The sequence below is a fragment of the Manduca sexta genome, unplaced genomic scaffold, assembly GCF_014839805.1.
Source record: "Manduca sexta isolate Smith_Timp_Sample1 unplaced genomic scaffold, JHU_Msex_v1.0 HiC_scaffold_2669, whole genome shotgun sequence".
NCBI lineage: Eukaryota > Metazoa > Arthropoda > Insecta > Lepidoptera > Sphingidae > Manduca > Manduca sexta.
Window position 1 is genome coordinate 2,833 of NW_023593656.1, and position 18,217 is coordinate 21,049.

The window sequence follows — 18,217 nt, forward strand, 5'->3', positions numbered from 1 at the left end:
ATTATTTTTTAAAATTACAGCCATTTTCAAATGAATAATTAATATGATGATTTTATTGCTGAATATCATGGAAGAATATGTCACTCAGAGGTACAATCCCTCTGTAATATAATACAATCCGAAACAAGGGAGTACAAACGATGGAAATCCACGAAATACGTAGAAAATGATTATTTTCTTCCAAGTACGGCCTTTTTTAAAAATCATCATTGTGATGATTTTATACCTGAATATGATGGACGAATACGTCGCTCCAGAGGTACAATCCCTCTGTAACATAGTTCAATCCGAAACAGGGAGTACAAATGATGGAAATGCACGAAATTTGTAGAAAATTATTATTTTCTTCCAAGTACGGCCATTTTCAAATGAATAATCATTATGATGATTTTATAGCTGAATATCATGGAAGAATATGTCACTCAGAGGTACAATCCCTCTGTAATATGGTACAGTCCGAAACGAGGAGTACAAACGATGGAAATCCACGAAATACGTAGAAAATGATTATTTTTTTTAAAGTACAGCCATTTTCAAATGAATAATTAATGTGATGATTTTATTGCTGAATATCATGGAAGAATATGTCACTCAGAGGTACTATCCCTCTGTAATATAATACAATCCGAAACAAGGGAGTACAAACGATGGAAATCCACGAAATACGTAGAAAATGATTATTTTCTTCCAATTACTGCCATTTTCAAGTGTATAAATAATATGATGATTTTATTGCTGAATATCATGGAAGAATATGTCACTCAAGAGGTACTATCCCTCTGTAATATAGTACAATCCGAAACAAGGGAATACAAACGATGGAAATCCACGAAATACGTAGAAAATGATTATTTTCTTCCAAGTACGGCCATTTTAAAATGAATAATCATTGTGATGATTTTATAGCTGAATATGATGGATGAATATGTCCCTCAGAGGTACAATCCCTCTGTAACATAGTACAATCCGAAACAAGGGAGTACAAATGATGGAAATCCACGAAATACTTAGAAAATTATAATTTTTTAAAAAAGTACAGCCATTTTCAAATGAATAATTAATATGATGATTTTATTGCTGAATATCATGGAAGAATATGTCACTCAGAGGTACAATCCCTCTGTAATATAGTACAATCCGAAACAAGGGAGTACAAACGATGGAAATCCACGAAATACGTAGAAAATGATTATTTTTAAAAGTACAGCCATTTTCAAATGAATAATTAATGTGATGATTTTATGGCTGAATATCATGGAAGAATATGTCCCTCAGAGGTACAATCCCTCTGTAATATAGTACAATCCGAAACAAGGGAGTACAAACGATGGAAATCCGCGAAATACGTAGAAAATGATTATTTTCTTCCAAGTACGGCCATTTTGAAATGAATAATCATTGTGATGATTTTATAGCTGAATATGATGGAAGAATACGTCCCTCAGAGGTACAATCCCTCTCTAACATATTACACTCCGAAACAGGAGTACAAACGATGGAAATCCACGAAATACGTAGAAAATTATATTTTTTAAAAGTACAGCCATTTTCAAATGAATAATTAATATGATGATTTTATAGCTGAATGTGATGGAAGAATATGTCCCTCAGAGGTACAATCCCTCTGTAAAATAGTACAATCCGAAACAAGGGAGTACAAACGATGGAAATCTGCGAAATACGTAGAAAATTATTATTTTCTTCCAAGTACGGCCATTTTATAATGAATAATCATTGTGATGATTTTATAGCTGAATGTGATGGATGAATACGTCCCTCAGAGGTACAATCCCTCTGTAACATAGTACAATCCGAAACAGGGAGTACAAACGATGGAAATCCACGAAATACGTAGAAAATAATTATTTTCTTTAAAAGTACGGCCATTTTCAAATGAATAATTAATATGATGATTTTATAGCTGAATGTGATGAGAAGAATACGTCCCTAAAGAGGTAGCAATCTACTCTGTAACATAGTACAATCCGAAACCAGGGTACAAACGATGGAAATCCACGAAATACGTAGAAAATTATTATTTTCTTCCAAGTACGGCCATTTTAAATGAATAATCATTGTGATGATTTTATAGCTGAATATGATGGACGAATACGTCCTCAGAGGTAGTAACATAGTACAATCGATACAAACGATGGAAATCCACGAAATTCGGAATTTCTGAATATCCTCATAATAATATAGTACAATCCGAAACAAGTACAAACGATGGAAATCCACGAAATTCAAATGAATAATTTTGAATTTTGCTGAGATGCAGAGGTACAATTCTTCATAGGAATACAATTCCTGCTTTGAATATCATTACAATATATTAATAGGTACAAAAATACTACAATTTGAAATAAAACGACAAATAGTGGTATGCATTGTTAAGTAATTATTTGTAATTAAAATAATACAAAGAGTTTTTTCTTGAACTGTTAACTATTTCTATCTCTAGATTTTTATATGTACCTGTGTCTTGTTCCCAAACTGGTAAGTTGTATAAAGCCAAACTTTTCCAGATAAACTCAAAATTATATAATTATGCCTATTTTCAAAGGAGGCGATAAGACAAACCCTGGCAACTAACGGTCAATTGCAGTATTGCCGGTCCTTCAAAAAATACTTGAAATAATACCCTATGAACGCTTAAACAAGGTATTAACAAAATAGCTTCCGTTTAGGGCAGGACATCTGTCGGAACCGCTAGTAGCAATTAAAATAAATTCAAATATAACTTTCCAAACCAAAAACAACACGAATAAAAATACTTCTAATAAAAAAATTCTGCCTGCAGAATGCATTAATATAAAGGATCACAAAACGTGTAACATAGTACTAACAGTCATTAAAGCAACGGATAGTTTCCTTTATTTTTAATCCTAATTAAAAGTTACTCAACGTTTTGCGCAAATGTCATAAATTTTACCAAGAACCAAAGAGCAACAGCAGCGTAAAGTAATAGAAAAATATAAATATTTTTGTAACCTTAATTAATAACCTTTTGTTTTATTATTGATTTTTACTTTTGTTGTTGTATAGTGTTTGTTTTGTTATCATTTTGACTTTATTTGCGTTCTTATTACACTTCCCATACACAAATTTTAATATCAGTTTATTTTTTCAAATCCAGTGTGGACGACTGCTCAAATAAAATTACCAAAATGAGCAAAAATACATATATTTGTACATATCAAAAGCGCAATGGTATCAATAACAAGCTTCTGAAGCACCATAAATATTACGTCATACATTAGTGAACCTTCATAGTCGGGACTATCATCCACACATGACAGCGATCGTACTACATGTGAAAGGATTCTACTACTAAGGCAACTATTTTCTATCATATTCAGCTGTGAAACCATCAAAATTATCATTCGTTTGAAAATGACTGTACTTTTCAAAAATGTAAATTTCAACGAATTTCGTGGATTTCTTTCGTTTTACTCCCTTATTTGAAATTGTAGTATATTTAAGAGGAATTGTACCTATGAAGAATGTTTGCCTCTATCATATTCAGCTATTAAATTATCATAATGATGATTCATTAGAAAATGGCTCTACCTTTTCAAAGAATTATAAATTTGATCGAATTTCGTGGATTTCCATCGTTTGTACTCCCTTGTTTCGAATTGTACTATGTTAGAGAAAGATTGCACCTCTGAGGGACGTATTCGTCAATCATATTCAGCTATAAAATCATCACAATGATGATTTTATTTAAAAATGGCCATACTTGGAAGAAAATAATCATTTTCTACGTATTTCGTGGATTTCCATCATTTGTACTCCCTCGTTTCGGATTGTACTATGATACAGAGGGATTGTACCTCTAAGGAACATATTCTTCCATAATATTCAGCAATAAAAATCATAACAATGATAATTCATTTGAAAATGGCTGTACTTTTTTAAAAAATAATAATTTTCTAAGTATTTCGTGGATTTCCATCGTTTGTACTTTCCCGTTTCGGATTATACTATGTTACAGAGGGATTATACCTCTGAGGGACGTATTCATCCATCATATTCTGCTATAAAATCATCACAATGACGATTTATTTAAAAAAGGCCGTACTTGGAAGAAAATAATAATTTTCTACAAATTTCGTGCATTTCCGTCATTTGTACTCCCTCGTTTCGGATCGTACTATTTTAGAGAGGGATTGTACCTCTGAGTGACATATTCTTCCATAGTATTCAGCAATAAAATCATCATATTAATTATTCATTTGAAAATGGCTGTACTTTTTTAAAAAATAATAATTTTCTAAGTATTTCGTGGATTTCCATCGTTTGTACTTTCCGTTTCGGATTGTACTATGTTACAGAGGAATTGTACCTCTGAGGAACGTATTCATCCATCGTATTCAGCTATAAAATCATCACAATGATTATTCATTCGAAAATGGCCGTACTTGGAAGAAAATAATCATTTTCTACGTATTTCGCAGATTTCCATCGTTTGTACTCCCTTGTTTCGGATTGTATTATATTACAGAGGATTGTACCTCTGAGTGACATATTCTTCCATGATATTGAGATATAAAATCATCATATTAATTATTCATTTCAAAATGGCTGTACTTTTTAAAAAAATAATCATTTTCTACGTATTTCGTGGATTTCTGTCGTTTGTACTCCCTTGTTTCGGATTGTACCATGTTATAGAGGGATTGTACCTCTGAGGAACGTATTCGTCCATCATATTCAGCTATAAAATCATCACAATGATGATTTATTTAAAATGGCCGTATTTGGAAGAAAATATTAATTTTCTAGGAATTTCGTGAATTTCCATCGTTTGTACTCCCTTGTTTCGGATTGTACCATGTTACAGAGGGATTGTACCTCTGAGGGGCGTCTTCAGTCTTCAGTCGTCTTCTTTCAGCTATAAAATCATTAAAATGATGGTTGACTTGAAAATGCCGCGAGTTTATGTTACTACACAAGGCGGTGATTGACAAAACTCTCAGTACACCATATCTCTTGTCCCTATAAGGTACAAACAAAATAAAAACGGTACAATCCGGTACTGACCTAGTATAATTTTAAACTCACTTGCCAACTTCAAACAGGTCAAAAAACAATTTATATAGGTAATAAAGTTAATGAAAAGTATAGTAAACAAAGCCAGCTCGGGCTGGCAGGAAAGAAGAAATAAAATGATGTATATATGTTATTTTAAATAAATAATAAGGGAGAAACGCGTCGTGATCCTCATCGGTGAGGACAATAAAAGTCCTAACCTAGCTAACCTACCAGCCTTTCACTAGCTTCTTAAGCGATGACTACACGAAGAAGAAAGGCAGAAAGAAACTCCGGGCTTTATTTTTGTCATCAATTGTCCATTAAATCTTTTATAATATTATTTTTAAATATATATATTTTTTAATAAGTCTTTTGTATACAAAGTCTGATTAATTATATAAGCTAATATACGCACATCACCGTAAAAGTGCGGAGAAAATCCACCTAAAAGTATTTCAACAACAATTAAAAATTAACGAAAAAAAAAACAGTAATACTATAAAAATAATTTTAAGAAAAAATTAAACCGCCTTCAAAAACCACTCAAAACCAAAAAATAATTTCACATAACAAGTATATATTGGATACCAATTTTGGAGTCGGTGCCTAATTAAAATTGCTAGTTAGCTATATTTGTTGCATAGTCCATCTATGAGCTAAATTTCTTTCAAATCAATTAAAAGGAGTAGGTTTGCGTGTACTACAACATACACAGTGAAAGGTGTAATATCAAGCACATGTATGGTGTTTCATCTTTTTTCGAGGCAGGGAGTGTAATACACCCACATTTGACCAGCTATATGTAACAGGGGAAGAATTTGGGTAGTGTACAGTTCACAAATTTAAATATTTCCTTAATAGTTTTCATTTGCTGTGCTGCGGCGATGTGTTTATCTCCGGTGACAATCTGACTTGCTGACTTTGTACGCTGGCAGCACATTGTTTTCGTATATTCGTTAATGTATTTATCTAGCTCAACTAGCAATTTTAATTAGGCACCGAATCCAAAATTGGTATCCAATATATACTTGTTATGTGAAATTATTCTACGACTATCGCGCTGAGGAGTTACACCTCTGAGTACCACTGAAAAGGGAAAAGGTGTGATGCTATATATATGTATGTAAGAAGTAGATTCAAGCAAACCTAACGCAAAAACACAACTGTTATATTTGGCTCACAGTACTACTATCGCGCTGTGGTGTAACACCTCTGCCTACCCCTGAAAAGGGTAAAAGGTGTGATGCTACATATATGTATGTATGTAAAAGGGGAGTCAATTAAACCCAACCCAAAAACACAACCGATATATTTCGATCATACTATAACTATTGCGCTGTGGTGTTACACCTCTGCCTACCCCTGAAAAGCGGAAAAGGTGTGATGCTATATGTATGTATGTATGTAAGAAGTAGAGTCCACTAAACCCAACACAAAAACACAACTGATATGTTTCACACACAGTACGACTATCGCGATGAAATGTTACGCCTCTGCCTACCCCTGACACGGGGAAAAGATGTTATGCTATATGTATAAGTATGTGAGAAGTACAGTCAATCAAACTCAATGCAAAAACATAACTAAATACGTCACAGGAAAGCTAAATTACCGATTTCGTTTTCTTGGACGACATAATTATTCTAGTTTTTTAATTTTAAAACCAAACTACCGAAGCGATCTTGAAAAAAACCAATCTGGAGAGAAATTCTTTCGAATAAAAAAAGAATTTTCCAAATCGGTTCATAAATGAGCGAGTTCTGAGGTAACAAACATACAAAAAAAAATCACGTCGAATTGATAACCTCCTCCTTTTTTTTGAAGTCGGTTAAAAACGTTTATAAAAACTATGAAACAGTGTACAGCGTGCATACGCCTACATTTACAAACATAATTTTGTTGTTTTACATTTCATATGTTGACATAGATCATACATACTTACATGCATAATATATATTATAGCATCACACCTTTATCCCTTTTAAGGGATAGACAGAAGTGTAACACCACAGCGCGATAGCTGTACTGTGATCGAAATATTATCAGTTGTGTTTTTGATTTAAGTTTGCTTGAATCTACTTCTTACATACATATGTATAGCATCACACCTTTTCCCCTTTTCAGGGTAGGCAAAGGTGTAACATTTCAGCGCGATAGTCGTATTGTAAGCGAAACATAACTACGCCATCAAGACAGTATATTTTATAGTACAAGTCCATCTAGCTTAACCAGCAATTTCAATTAGACACCGACTCCAAAATTCGTATCCAGTATATACCTGTTATGTGAAATTATTTTTTGGTTTTGAGTGGTTTTGAAGGCCGTTTATTTATTTTTATATTATTAAATTATTTTTATTTTCAAAACAGCTCAAGCAACATAATCCTTATTGTGGTAACTAATTAGCAACAAATTCCTACATTACGACTTATCAAATAAGTATAAGTTTCGTGAGTGTCCATGCTAGCTTGATATCAAGATAGCAGTGGTAGCTTTTTCTAAACGGCTTGAGCAAAAAATCGAAATAGTGGTAACTAATTAGCAACAAATTAGCTACAAATTTCTACATTACGTCTGATCAAATAAGTATAAGTTTCGTTAGGGTCCATGCTAGCTTGATATCAAGATAGCAGTGGTAGCTTTTTTTTCTAAACGGCTTGAGCAAAAAAATCTAAATAGTGGTAACTAATTAGCAACAAATTAGTAAGAAATTCCTACATTACGCCTGATCAAATAAGTATAAGTTTTGTTAGGGTCCCTGCTAGCTTGATATCAAGATAGCAGTGGTAGCTTTTTTTTCTAAACGGCTTGAGCAAAAAAATCGAAATAGTGGTAACTAATGAGCAACAAATTAGCAACAAATTCCTACATTACGTCTGATCAAATAAGTATAAGTTTCATTAGGGTCCATGCTAGCTTGATATCAAGATAGCAGTGGTAGCTTTTTTTTCTAAACGGCTTGAGCAAAAAATCGAAATAGTGGTAACTAATTAGCAACAAATTAGCAACAAATTCCTACATTACGTCTGATCATATAAGTATAAGTTTCGTGAGTGTCCATGCTAGCTTGATATCAAGATAGCAGTGGTAGCTTTTTTTTCTAAACGGCTTGAGCAAAAAAATCGAAATAGTGGTAACTAATTAGCAACAAATTAGCAACAAATTCCTACATTACGTCTGATCATATAAGTATAAGTTTCGTGAGTGTCCATGCTAGCTTGATATCAAGATAGCAGTGGTAGTTTTTTCTAAACGGCTTGAGCAACAAAATCGAAATAGTGGTAACTAATTAGCAACAAATTAGCAACAAATTCCTACATTACGTCTGATCATATAAGTATAAGTTTCGTTAGGGTCCATGCTAGCTTGATATCAAGATAGCAGTGGTAGCTTTTTCTAAACGGCTTGAGCAAAAAATCGAAATAGTGGTAACTAATTAGCAACAAATTAGCAACAAATTCCTACATTACGTCTGATCATATAAGTATAAGTTTCGTTATGGTCCATGCTAGCTTGATATCATGATAGCAGTGGTAGCTTTTTTTTCTAAACGGCTTGAGCAAAAAAATCGAAATAGTGGTAACTAATGAGCAACAAATTCCTACATTACGTCTGATCATATAAGTATAAGTTTCATTATGGTCCATGCTAGCTTGATATCATGATAGCAGTGACCGGTTTTTTTTCTAAACGGCTTGAGCAACAAAATCGAAATAGTGGTAACTAATTAGCAACAAATTAGCAACAAATTCTAAAATATATTTGGTTTAATTCTGCTAAGTTACTACTGCTACCTTGACAGAGCTCCAAAGACCCTCTATCTATTTGTGTGGATGACAACACTGGCCCGTCGTCTGATACCAATGCCTTTGTTTACATTAACGTTCACTGTTAATTAGTGTAAATTTAGTTAATAGCTTTTCGCGGAACAGTTACTTATTGATAATTAAGTGGCCAGTGATTTACAGACCATTTATTCAATCACTTAATTTGGAATTGCTATATAAACTGACTTAGTTTTTTTTTTACTTTGCGTCTGAGTCGCTTGATTATTGTAGATCTTTACTACCTAGTTGCGTTAGTTATTCGTAAACACTTAGATAATTATATAAGTATTTAACTGTATACAGGAATCCTTGCGATGTTATTTGACAATAAAGACAAATAACTTGAAAAATCAAATATGCCAAAAAGGAGTTCTAAACTCTCACCCGAGTCGTTCATTAACCGAAAAATGTAACTGTTTAAAACATCGTCTTAAACCACAGCCAAACTGCAAGAAATCCCACGCCAAGTTAAACCCCCGTTCGCTTCAAGCGTCCAGATTTTTTCCACAGTAGCAGTAAACCCAAAAATCTCTCATAAATTAAAGACAGGGCGGGCGGGCTGCCCATTATATTTCCCGCCCGCTCCATAAAGGCCTGTTGACGTTCATAAAGTTAATGCGGTCGTGGCGAAGCCTCTTAACTTGATATTATACCGATATAACCGGTTATTTGACGATTAACAGCTTTTTGGATCTCGCGATATGTAGAGCGTTTAATTACCCGTAAAGGTAGAGCTAGTAATTTATATGTTGAAGTTCTTTCGCCAACTTTTTTTACTCGATAAAGAGTAGTCTTTAACACGAGATAATACGGTTTCCCATTATTCATTGTTAGGATCGCTTATTTTTTTTATCCTCAGGGTAAAGTGCAGTTACTGCATCTGGTTCCTGATGGTAAGTGGACTGGGGGTTTAAACTTTTGTCAGTAGGCTCGTTTCAATGAATATTCCCTACATTAAAACTTAGAATCCTGCGATTTTATAATATAATATTACATACATACATAACATCACGCATTTTATCCCCGAAGGGGTATGCAGAGGCGCAACTAGGGCACCCACTTTTCGCCAAGTATGTTCCGTCCCATGATGTGATAGGGGGCGAGCCTATCGCCATATCGGGCACAAATTCCAGACTCCGGGCTGATACTGAGCAGAAAAACCCAAATATCACTTTGCCCGACCCGGGACTCGAACCCAGGACCTCAGAGCGCTATTGTACCGGACGTGCAATACAACTACGCCACCGAGGCAGTCCTACGCCACCGAGGCAGTCTAATATAATATTAATTTGAATTTATTTATATTAATCAGATTTATTACCTATGTTTCATCAGTACATATACTTTAAGGTCCCAAGTTCGATTCCCAATATATTAAACTAATTGGGCTAAGGCAATTTATTTATAGGTTTGAATTCCAAAAAATATGCTCGAGTTGCTTGGGATTGAAATGACATCCTATTTAAGGAAATATACGTACAAAAAATAATTTTCTATCTAATTTTTAATGTTTATTCTTAACATTGACTATTATGAAATTCAAATCAAATCATGACACTAAGTAAAATTTCTTTGGCTCCTAACTCTACATTTCCTAATAACCGGAAAATTGGCAAATTTCGTATAATCTAAGATGTTAAAAGTGCGTCGACCTCTCCTGAATAGAGTAGACTGACCACACGGCATCCGGGACTCGTCCGGATTAAACTGACAGAGATTAATTACACTCGACAATTAAACGGAGATTCCATTTAAAAGCTAAAATGTGAAAAGGATTTTACTAGATTATAGGAATTTTCGTGTACTTTCAGTTATATCAGATTTATTCTACGGGTGCATGGTACGTTTTGAACCTTATTAAAATGAGGCTGAATTTTGTTGACAATACCTCTATATGTTTATATTATGTACATTATTGTTTGTTGGTGGTAGGATATATTTTATATCCGCCTAGACAGCGACCACCATACGCAAGATGTTAAAACCCGCCGTAGTGGTCCACGTAATTTTAGTCGACTGTCGAGAGGTAATCATTTCTCGTCAGTCGACATTCTATTGGACCGCATTTCACTTACCATCAGGTGCATTAAGGTCACATTGTTGAGCTCCTATAAAAAAAAATATGACGTGAATTTGTGAAATCATTTATAGTCCATTGAAAAGTTACATTTGGGGTTGCGTTTTTTAGAGGACGCAATTTTATTTTTTTGAAATGTAGGGGGGGTCAGTCTAAAGCTAAAACCAAGTTTGTGGGGTCGCCACCCTTGTCCCACGGCCGCCATCTTGAAAATAGGGGTTGAAATGGTTTTACGATGTATCTCTTAAACTATTTATCTGACAAAAATGTATAAATATTTTTTGTTGCAAATTAAATTCTCTACAACTTTGGTGTAGTAACTTTTGTCGTAAAACTATAAATAAAAAAGTTATAAGCGAAAATGTTAAGAAATTCAATGTTAAGCAATGTCCATTGCAACGTCATCAGAACGTGTGTTTATAAGGTTCATAATACTTTTTTTGTACTGTCATTAATACCCAAATACCCAAGGGACCATTAGGAAACAAAAGAACATCTGCCTGCTATTATTATTATTATTTCTAACCTCTCTTATTGTAAGAATAGCTGATAATATTGTGTTGAAGTTGTCGTAAGCAAGTTTTTTATTAACATTTTGACTTTTAAAAGTCTTTTAAAAGTCAAAATGCTAATAAAAAAAAGTAGTTTTCACTAAAGTTAAAATCGTGTCTAAAATCATTCGAAATCGTCTTCACAATTAAAAACAGAATAAAATACATCCGCACGTATAGAAATATGTAGCACAACTAAAAGATATAAGTTGAACGACAAATTCAACACAACATTATCAGCTATTCTTACAATAAAGAGGTTAGAAATAATAATAATAATAGCAGGAAGATGTTCTTTTGTTCCCTAATGGTCCCTTGGGTATTTGGGTATTAATGAGAGTACAAAAAAAAGTATTATGAACCTTATAAACACACGTTCTGATGACGTTGCAATGGACATAGCTTAACATTGAATTTCTTAACATTTTTGCTTATAACTTTTTTATTTATAGTTCTACGACCAAAGTTACTAGACCAAAGTTGTAGAGAATTTAATTTGCAACAAAAAATATTTATACATTTTTTGTCAGATAAATAGTTTAAGAGATACATCGTAAAACCATTTCAACCCCTATTTTCAAGATGGCGGCCGTGGGACAGGTGGCGACCCCACAAACTTGGTTTTAGCTTTAGACTGACCCCCCCTACACTTCAAAAAAATAAAATTGCGTCCTCTAAAAAACGCAAGGTAAGGCCTAAAAAATGTAACATTTCAATGGACTATTATATTTGTTATAATATTAACATTACTCTAGACCGACTATAATATAAATTACTACATTACTACGCTGTGCATATCATAAATAAGATTATTAAACTCTCCTATAAAAGTATAGTAATTACCTTGTATATATTTTTTTAAATTAGAAATAAAAGTGCAAAAAAAACGACGACAAAAATCGACTATTTTATGGACATTTTCGCAAAAAAGTGTTCTCGAAGCTTCTAACATGGTTACCGTGTGAAAGATATATCCGACTTATAACAATATTTGGTAAACATTCATTGATTTCTTTTTTGTTGGCCTGAGGGCAATTTTATTTCTGTTCGTGTACACACCTCTAAAAAGACTGTTCGAGAGATCCATTTGTCCCTACATAGAGGTCTATGTAAGTTGGTAAGTTTGTCTTTATAGGTAAATATCTAAATATTATTGTGCGCACCAAATTTTTTGTTAGTACAGTCATCGTATTGTGAGACATAATATATAGCTCGATAGAGAATAGAATTGTTTATCAAGATAGAGAATTCACGTCCAAAACAAACAATTTTATCTTAGATATGTAATTTTTCATTCCAAATATACTTATTGCAATCGGTTGTGAAGGCAGGAGTACACGTATTATGTATGTATCAGGAATGATTCGACTTAATGTTTATAGCTTCCGTAAATAAAACAAAGTTATAAAAACAACTACATTTATTTCTTAACAACCTAAGGAGTATTTACAAAAATCTCAAAAGTTCGATGCATTTTTACACAAGCATAACTTTAAAGGTGGTTACATTACCATACAGCCTTCCGCTGAAGACACAACCCAAATGGCACTTAACTGAAAAAATCACCCATGTCTTTGGACATTACGACCAAATAAAGCTCATTATAGGCAAGATCAATTTCAACGATATATTTACAATATACATTCTTACATAAATACATTTTTTACAAAATTAAAATTACAATTAAATTTGTCATCTGGCTTTTGATATAAATCTCCAATGTAAATAAATTACGCCTTAACGTCTAACAAAACACAAAAAATCTGATTTATATTCCAATAACTACCTCTCGAATTTAATTTATCGTAATTAATTTAACGAATTATTAAGACTTCTAATCCTATTTCAGAGATTTTTCTCATAAAATTCATTTCATTTTCAATATTGGCTTTAATGTTTGATCAAATCATGTCATATTATCGTACAACTACTATAAAGGTCTGGCAAACATGAGTCTTTCGCTTCCTTGCCGTCTCATCATGTCTGCTGTCGCGGGAGTAGCCACGAACACTGCAGGCTGACCACCGAACTCCATAAACTTCCCTCTCTTGTGTTTGGCACTCGCTTTCCTATCCACTCTAGTATCAAACACATCCTCTCCTTCACTATTATCATAATCGACAACTGGCTCGTTCAAAGCCTCCTTTCTTCTTGCCTCTTTTCTCTTATTATTTAAGAAATATGATTGTGTGAGATTTGAAACATTTGGGGTGGAGATCTGCCTGGTGATTCCGTTGGTGGATCCGACCCTCTCGAAGGGTGGGAAGTGGCGCTGCATGTTTTCTGAGAAAGACTGTCTTCGGTAGTGGAACTGTCTGTCTAATGGTTGTTGATGGGCGAAGGACGCTCGTCTGAGGAACCTAGGCTCCTCTTGGCGATAGACCTTGTGGATTTCCTGGTTGTGGTTGGATTTCAGTGAGTCTTCGTAACTGCAACTGTAAACATAGTAGTCACTGAACAAGGACAAACACCATTTCCTAAAACGTTTTTCTCCCTAACTCGATATATTCTAATGCCATGAGAAATGGGATTCCGTTTCAGTACTTTATCTTACGCTTTCAAAATAATGAAATGTTTCAGTGATGTGTATGTTTGTCTTTTTCGCAAATCATATTTCAAAGGAACCCTTTGTTAGACATAAAATAATATCTGAAATACGAATATGGATTGCAATTCTTAGGCATTGGTAACTCATGGCAAATGTTCTAAGTCATATAATTTAAATTTAATCTTTAATTGTATTGATCGGTTGGGTATTTGTAATATCTAATTTAGTTGGCCTTTATATTGTCTTAGAATTCCTAGAATAGCCTAGCTTTTAGAAAGTGGTCTCAATATGTCGAACATAAAAACATTATTTTGAAATTATGGTTTTAAAAGACTCCAAGAATACTTATTGACGTTTCGCCGAGAACACTGAATGGTATATTACGACTGACAAGTCTATCCTTGGAAATTCTAACTTCGTTATCTTATATTAATAATCTTAAAATCATTTTCTCTTATCAAAAACACCAAACCGCTAATGTATAAAAACGAAGCCAATTCTAACAATGACCCTGTAAAAATGTCTTTACACAAATCCTCTGGTGATTTATAGCCTCGTGACATCCCTTCACCGTAATGTGATATCTACATGAATTCATAACTACATATTCACAAAGAGCGTGCTCTTCATCTCTCGTATTATAAATTTTTTCGTCGAAGGCAGACTGCCGTATTTTATCGGATGCAAAGTCAAAAATAATAGACGTCACATTTTAATTCATGTTCCAGTCTCACAAAATATCAGATCGACATCACGATTTGTATCTAGCGCTTGCCGAATTTGTAGAGGGAGGAACATCGGCGCTTGAAGGCAATCATATCTAAGCGACAATCAGAAATTTTTTGAGTACAGTGCTTTAAAGTTTTGATTTTAATATGAAAATTCATAACAATTCAACTTTTTATTGTATAAAGATATAGTCTAATGTTATTAAAATTGTCCTAGACCTATAAAACCTTGATCAAATGACACAGATAAATGGTGATTTAAAATATTTATATTATTCATTTTCGGTATGTTTGTCGCTTAGATATGATTGCCCTTCAAGCGTCGTTTAAGAATACAAAGTCGGTGTGGCTGTAGTAGATTCTTCAATAATTTACCAGGATGAAGGATCGTCTGCGTTGGACGTTAAGCTGCTCCGCAATAAGACGGAAACAAATTTCAATACAGCATTCAAATAACTAATAAGAGACTTCAAAGAGATATTGATAAAATATTCTTCGTGCCGTGATTTCTTCCAGCCTTTGACTTTGTGAAAATTGTCACAGTTTTTTATATTCGTCTTGTGAATCATAGGAATTCATTCAGCGAATTCATTATAAAGAACATGGGTACAGATTAATAGAGAACATATAGATTTTTGTATGTGATGCTAAAGTATTAATGATTGACATACCATTTAAAATCATAAATTTAATTGTTACTGTTACTCTTGCTCCCAAATTGTTAGACAATGAAGAAAGGGACAACACTATTATTTATTATAACGCTGCTCATAATTTAACATATTCTTCTTTGAAGAAATCCGTCCTCGCTATCTGGATAGATAGCGAACTCAATAGCGCAATTTTCCGAGAATTTTATTCTCTGTTCCAGATTATACCAAAGCGGTTTTAGATAGTTGTTAATCGAGAAGTAGTATTTACTATTATTAATATTTAAAAAAATTATGACTTTATCAGTGGCGAAGATTGCATATAACCAGATTCCTGCCACCCTTTCATAATTTATGTAAATAATTATCATTACAACAATTTCCATTTATGCAACCTATAAGTTCTGTCAGGTTGCCTTTTGGAAAACTTCTCCCTTCGCCACTGCGTTTTATATTTTTTTCTTGAAACACTCACCCGCTACTCTCCTCCGAGGTGTGAAGGCTGGAGTGTCCACACGGGCACCTCGCCTCCGCGATTCCAGAGTCCTGGCCGCTGGAATTCACTGATGTTATCGAAGTGTCCTGCCCCTTCCTATTCGGATGCGTTGTGTTAAATACATGTTGGTAACAATGTTGGTGATGTTAGTGTTACCTAGGTAATGTTAATATGTTTATAACAAGGTAATGTGAATTTTGTATTATGTAAGTAGTAAAGTTAGAATGATTAGTGATCCGATTTTGGTAATAATATTTTGAAATAAAACTATTTTCCGGCTTTTATCGCGGTTTTTGGTCCACCCCATAACCAGGCTAAAAGTAATTGAAACGTCGGGAGATAATATAAAACCACGATGAAATCAGAAATATAGTTTTATTTCAATGTCTAATTCGAGTAAACATAAGAAATCATTAATCATATTTTTATTATATGTATTTAAGCGACCCGCCTCGGCTTCGATCCTGTAGCAGAACATAGATGCCTACATTTTTTTGTCATAGTGTTTGTCTCAGCGCGTTTCATGCTATTAAACGTTTACGAACTGAAGGTAACAGCACAAAACCGACACAAGAGCTACAGAATGTAAAAAAAGAGACTTTCCAGAGTTATAATGGTTTTGGACCGATTATTAATGGCTAGATTATGCTTTTTTTAGATGATAGTCAATTATTTGGTTGTTATTCAAGCTAAATTATTCGGTTATTTTCTCTCAATTATAGATTTGTTTGTATTGTATATTGACTATTTAATTTATTTATTTTTACAAATCACAATATGAAACATTTCTAAATGCAAAGAAAATGTAAGTAAATACTATTCTTGTGAATATTATAAAATTTTACACCACTTGATTTGTTCATTTTATGTTTTGGAACATCCAATAACATTAAAATGGGTAAAGCTATCCTTAAAAGATAAACAATTGCCAGAGTTAAATATCAAAAGGATTAGGCAGCATTTTTAATTAAAGCTCTCAGGGCCCTTATTCTGTATGATAGTGTAAACGCGTAACGCGGCCGTGTCATGTTATCTTCGAGAAATGTGCGTAGAATGGTATTCTGTAAGTCAAATTTCTATAGTCCTAAACATAATGCGTTGTGTTATGTGCTTGTTACGCACTGTTAAAATAACGTGCGGGATAGAGAATAAGGTCCCTGTTGGTTTGATTTTTTCCGACATCTCCAAAAATAGTCGTAGAAATATTCTACCAATTCACACAAAACATTTTTACTATTATTATGAGGTGGCGATGTATTTAAGATATTAGGTCTGCCTAATGTGGTCATCAGAAGTGATATAGACATTTTTTGCTCGATAGCAGCTCGTACGCTGGAATTTCAGCTCGGTATGGCGATAGGCTCGCTCGCTATCACATAATGGGACGAAACACAGAGGGTGATGAAGCCAAGACCAATACCTAGTAATATACGAGTTTAAATAATTTAACATTACATTTCTAGGCAATAGGATATTTTTATAGATCTGTTAATAATACTTGAATTATTAAGAGAAAATTAACTCCGCAACTTAGGTAAACTGAAGCCATAAGAGTCTTTAAATTTAGAAGTAAGTGAATAAGGCCTGGTTAAAAGGTCCTTTAACCCTTTCAAAAAATATTGAACAAAACGGCCAAGTGTTAACTGTGGATAATTGTTTATTGTAAGTTTGAATATTGTTTAAGTTGTTCTGTTAGTGATGATTATTGTGAAATTGTTAGTGTGTCATTTTGGGTTAATAATTTACAGATTCACGTGTACAGTATTTGTTGTGACAACTTTAGAATGTATTAAGTTAAATTGAAGATAAGCATTTGTAGAGACAGTTCTGAGTGCACGTAGAAGCAACAAGTTAGAAAAGAATTTCAGCAAACATAAAGCTAAAACTAGGTTATAAATAGATAGTTAGTAATGCGTGATAAATTACACAACGAGAAATATAAGATAGAGAATACTTTATATTTTAATCACTAATATTCGATATTTTCGTCATTGATTATATATATATTTCCAAAATCAAAAGATTAAGATAGCAACTTAAGTCGAAATAAATACACATCTAAATAAAGTAGTTAACCAGAAACCGAGCTGAGTTATAAGTGTAAAAGCAGAAACATCTAACAACCCTCACCTCTTCTGAAGAGGACGCTGATTAAACTTAATGCACATCCTTTCGTGTTTTTGAGTGAACGTGTCTGATTCCCCGAACTGGTTCTTCACACATTTCTGGTGAGCCTTCCCGAACTCCTCGACGGTGTTGCCGTGCGGGCAGACCTTTTCGTGTTATGGCTGATCACGTCGATA

General features: G+C 33.5%; 1 protein-coding gene across 1 annotated transcript; it reads right to left on the minus strand.

Moving 5' to 3' along the window:
• Positions 1-12,909: 12,909 nt before the first annotated feature.
• LOC119192355 lies at positions 12,910-18,179 on the minus strand. Its single transcript, XM_037446174.1, has 3 exons — positions 18,045-18,179; positions 15,894-16,010; positions 12,910-13,921 (listed from the first exon to the last, which is right to left on the minus strand). The coding sequence occupies exons 1-3, from the start codon at positions 18,080-18,082 to the stop codon at positions 13,423-13,425; spliced, it is 654 nt and encodes a 217-aa protein (XP_037302071.1). The 5' UTR covers positions 18,083-18,179; the 3' UTR covers positions 12,910-13,422.
• Between the last annotated feature and the right edge of the window lie 38 nt (positions 18,180-18,217).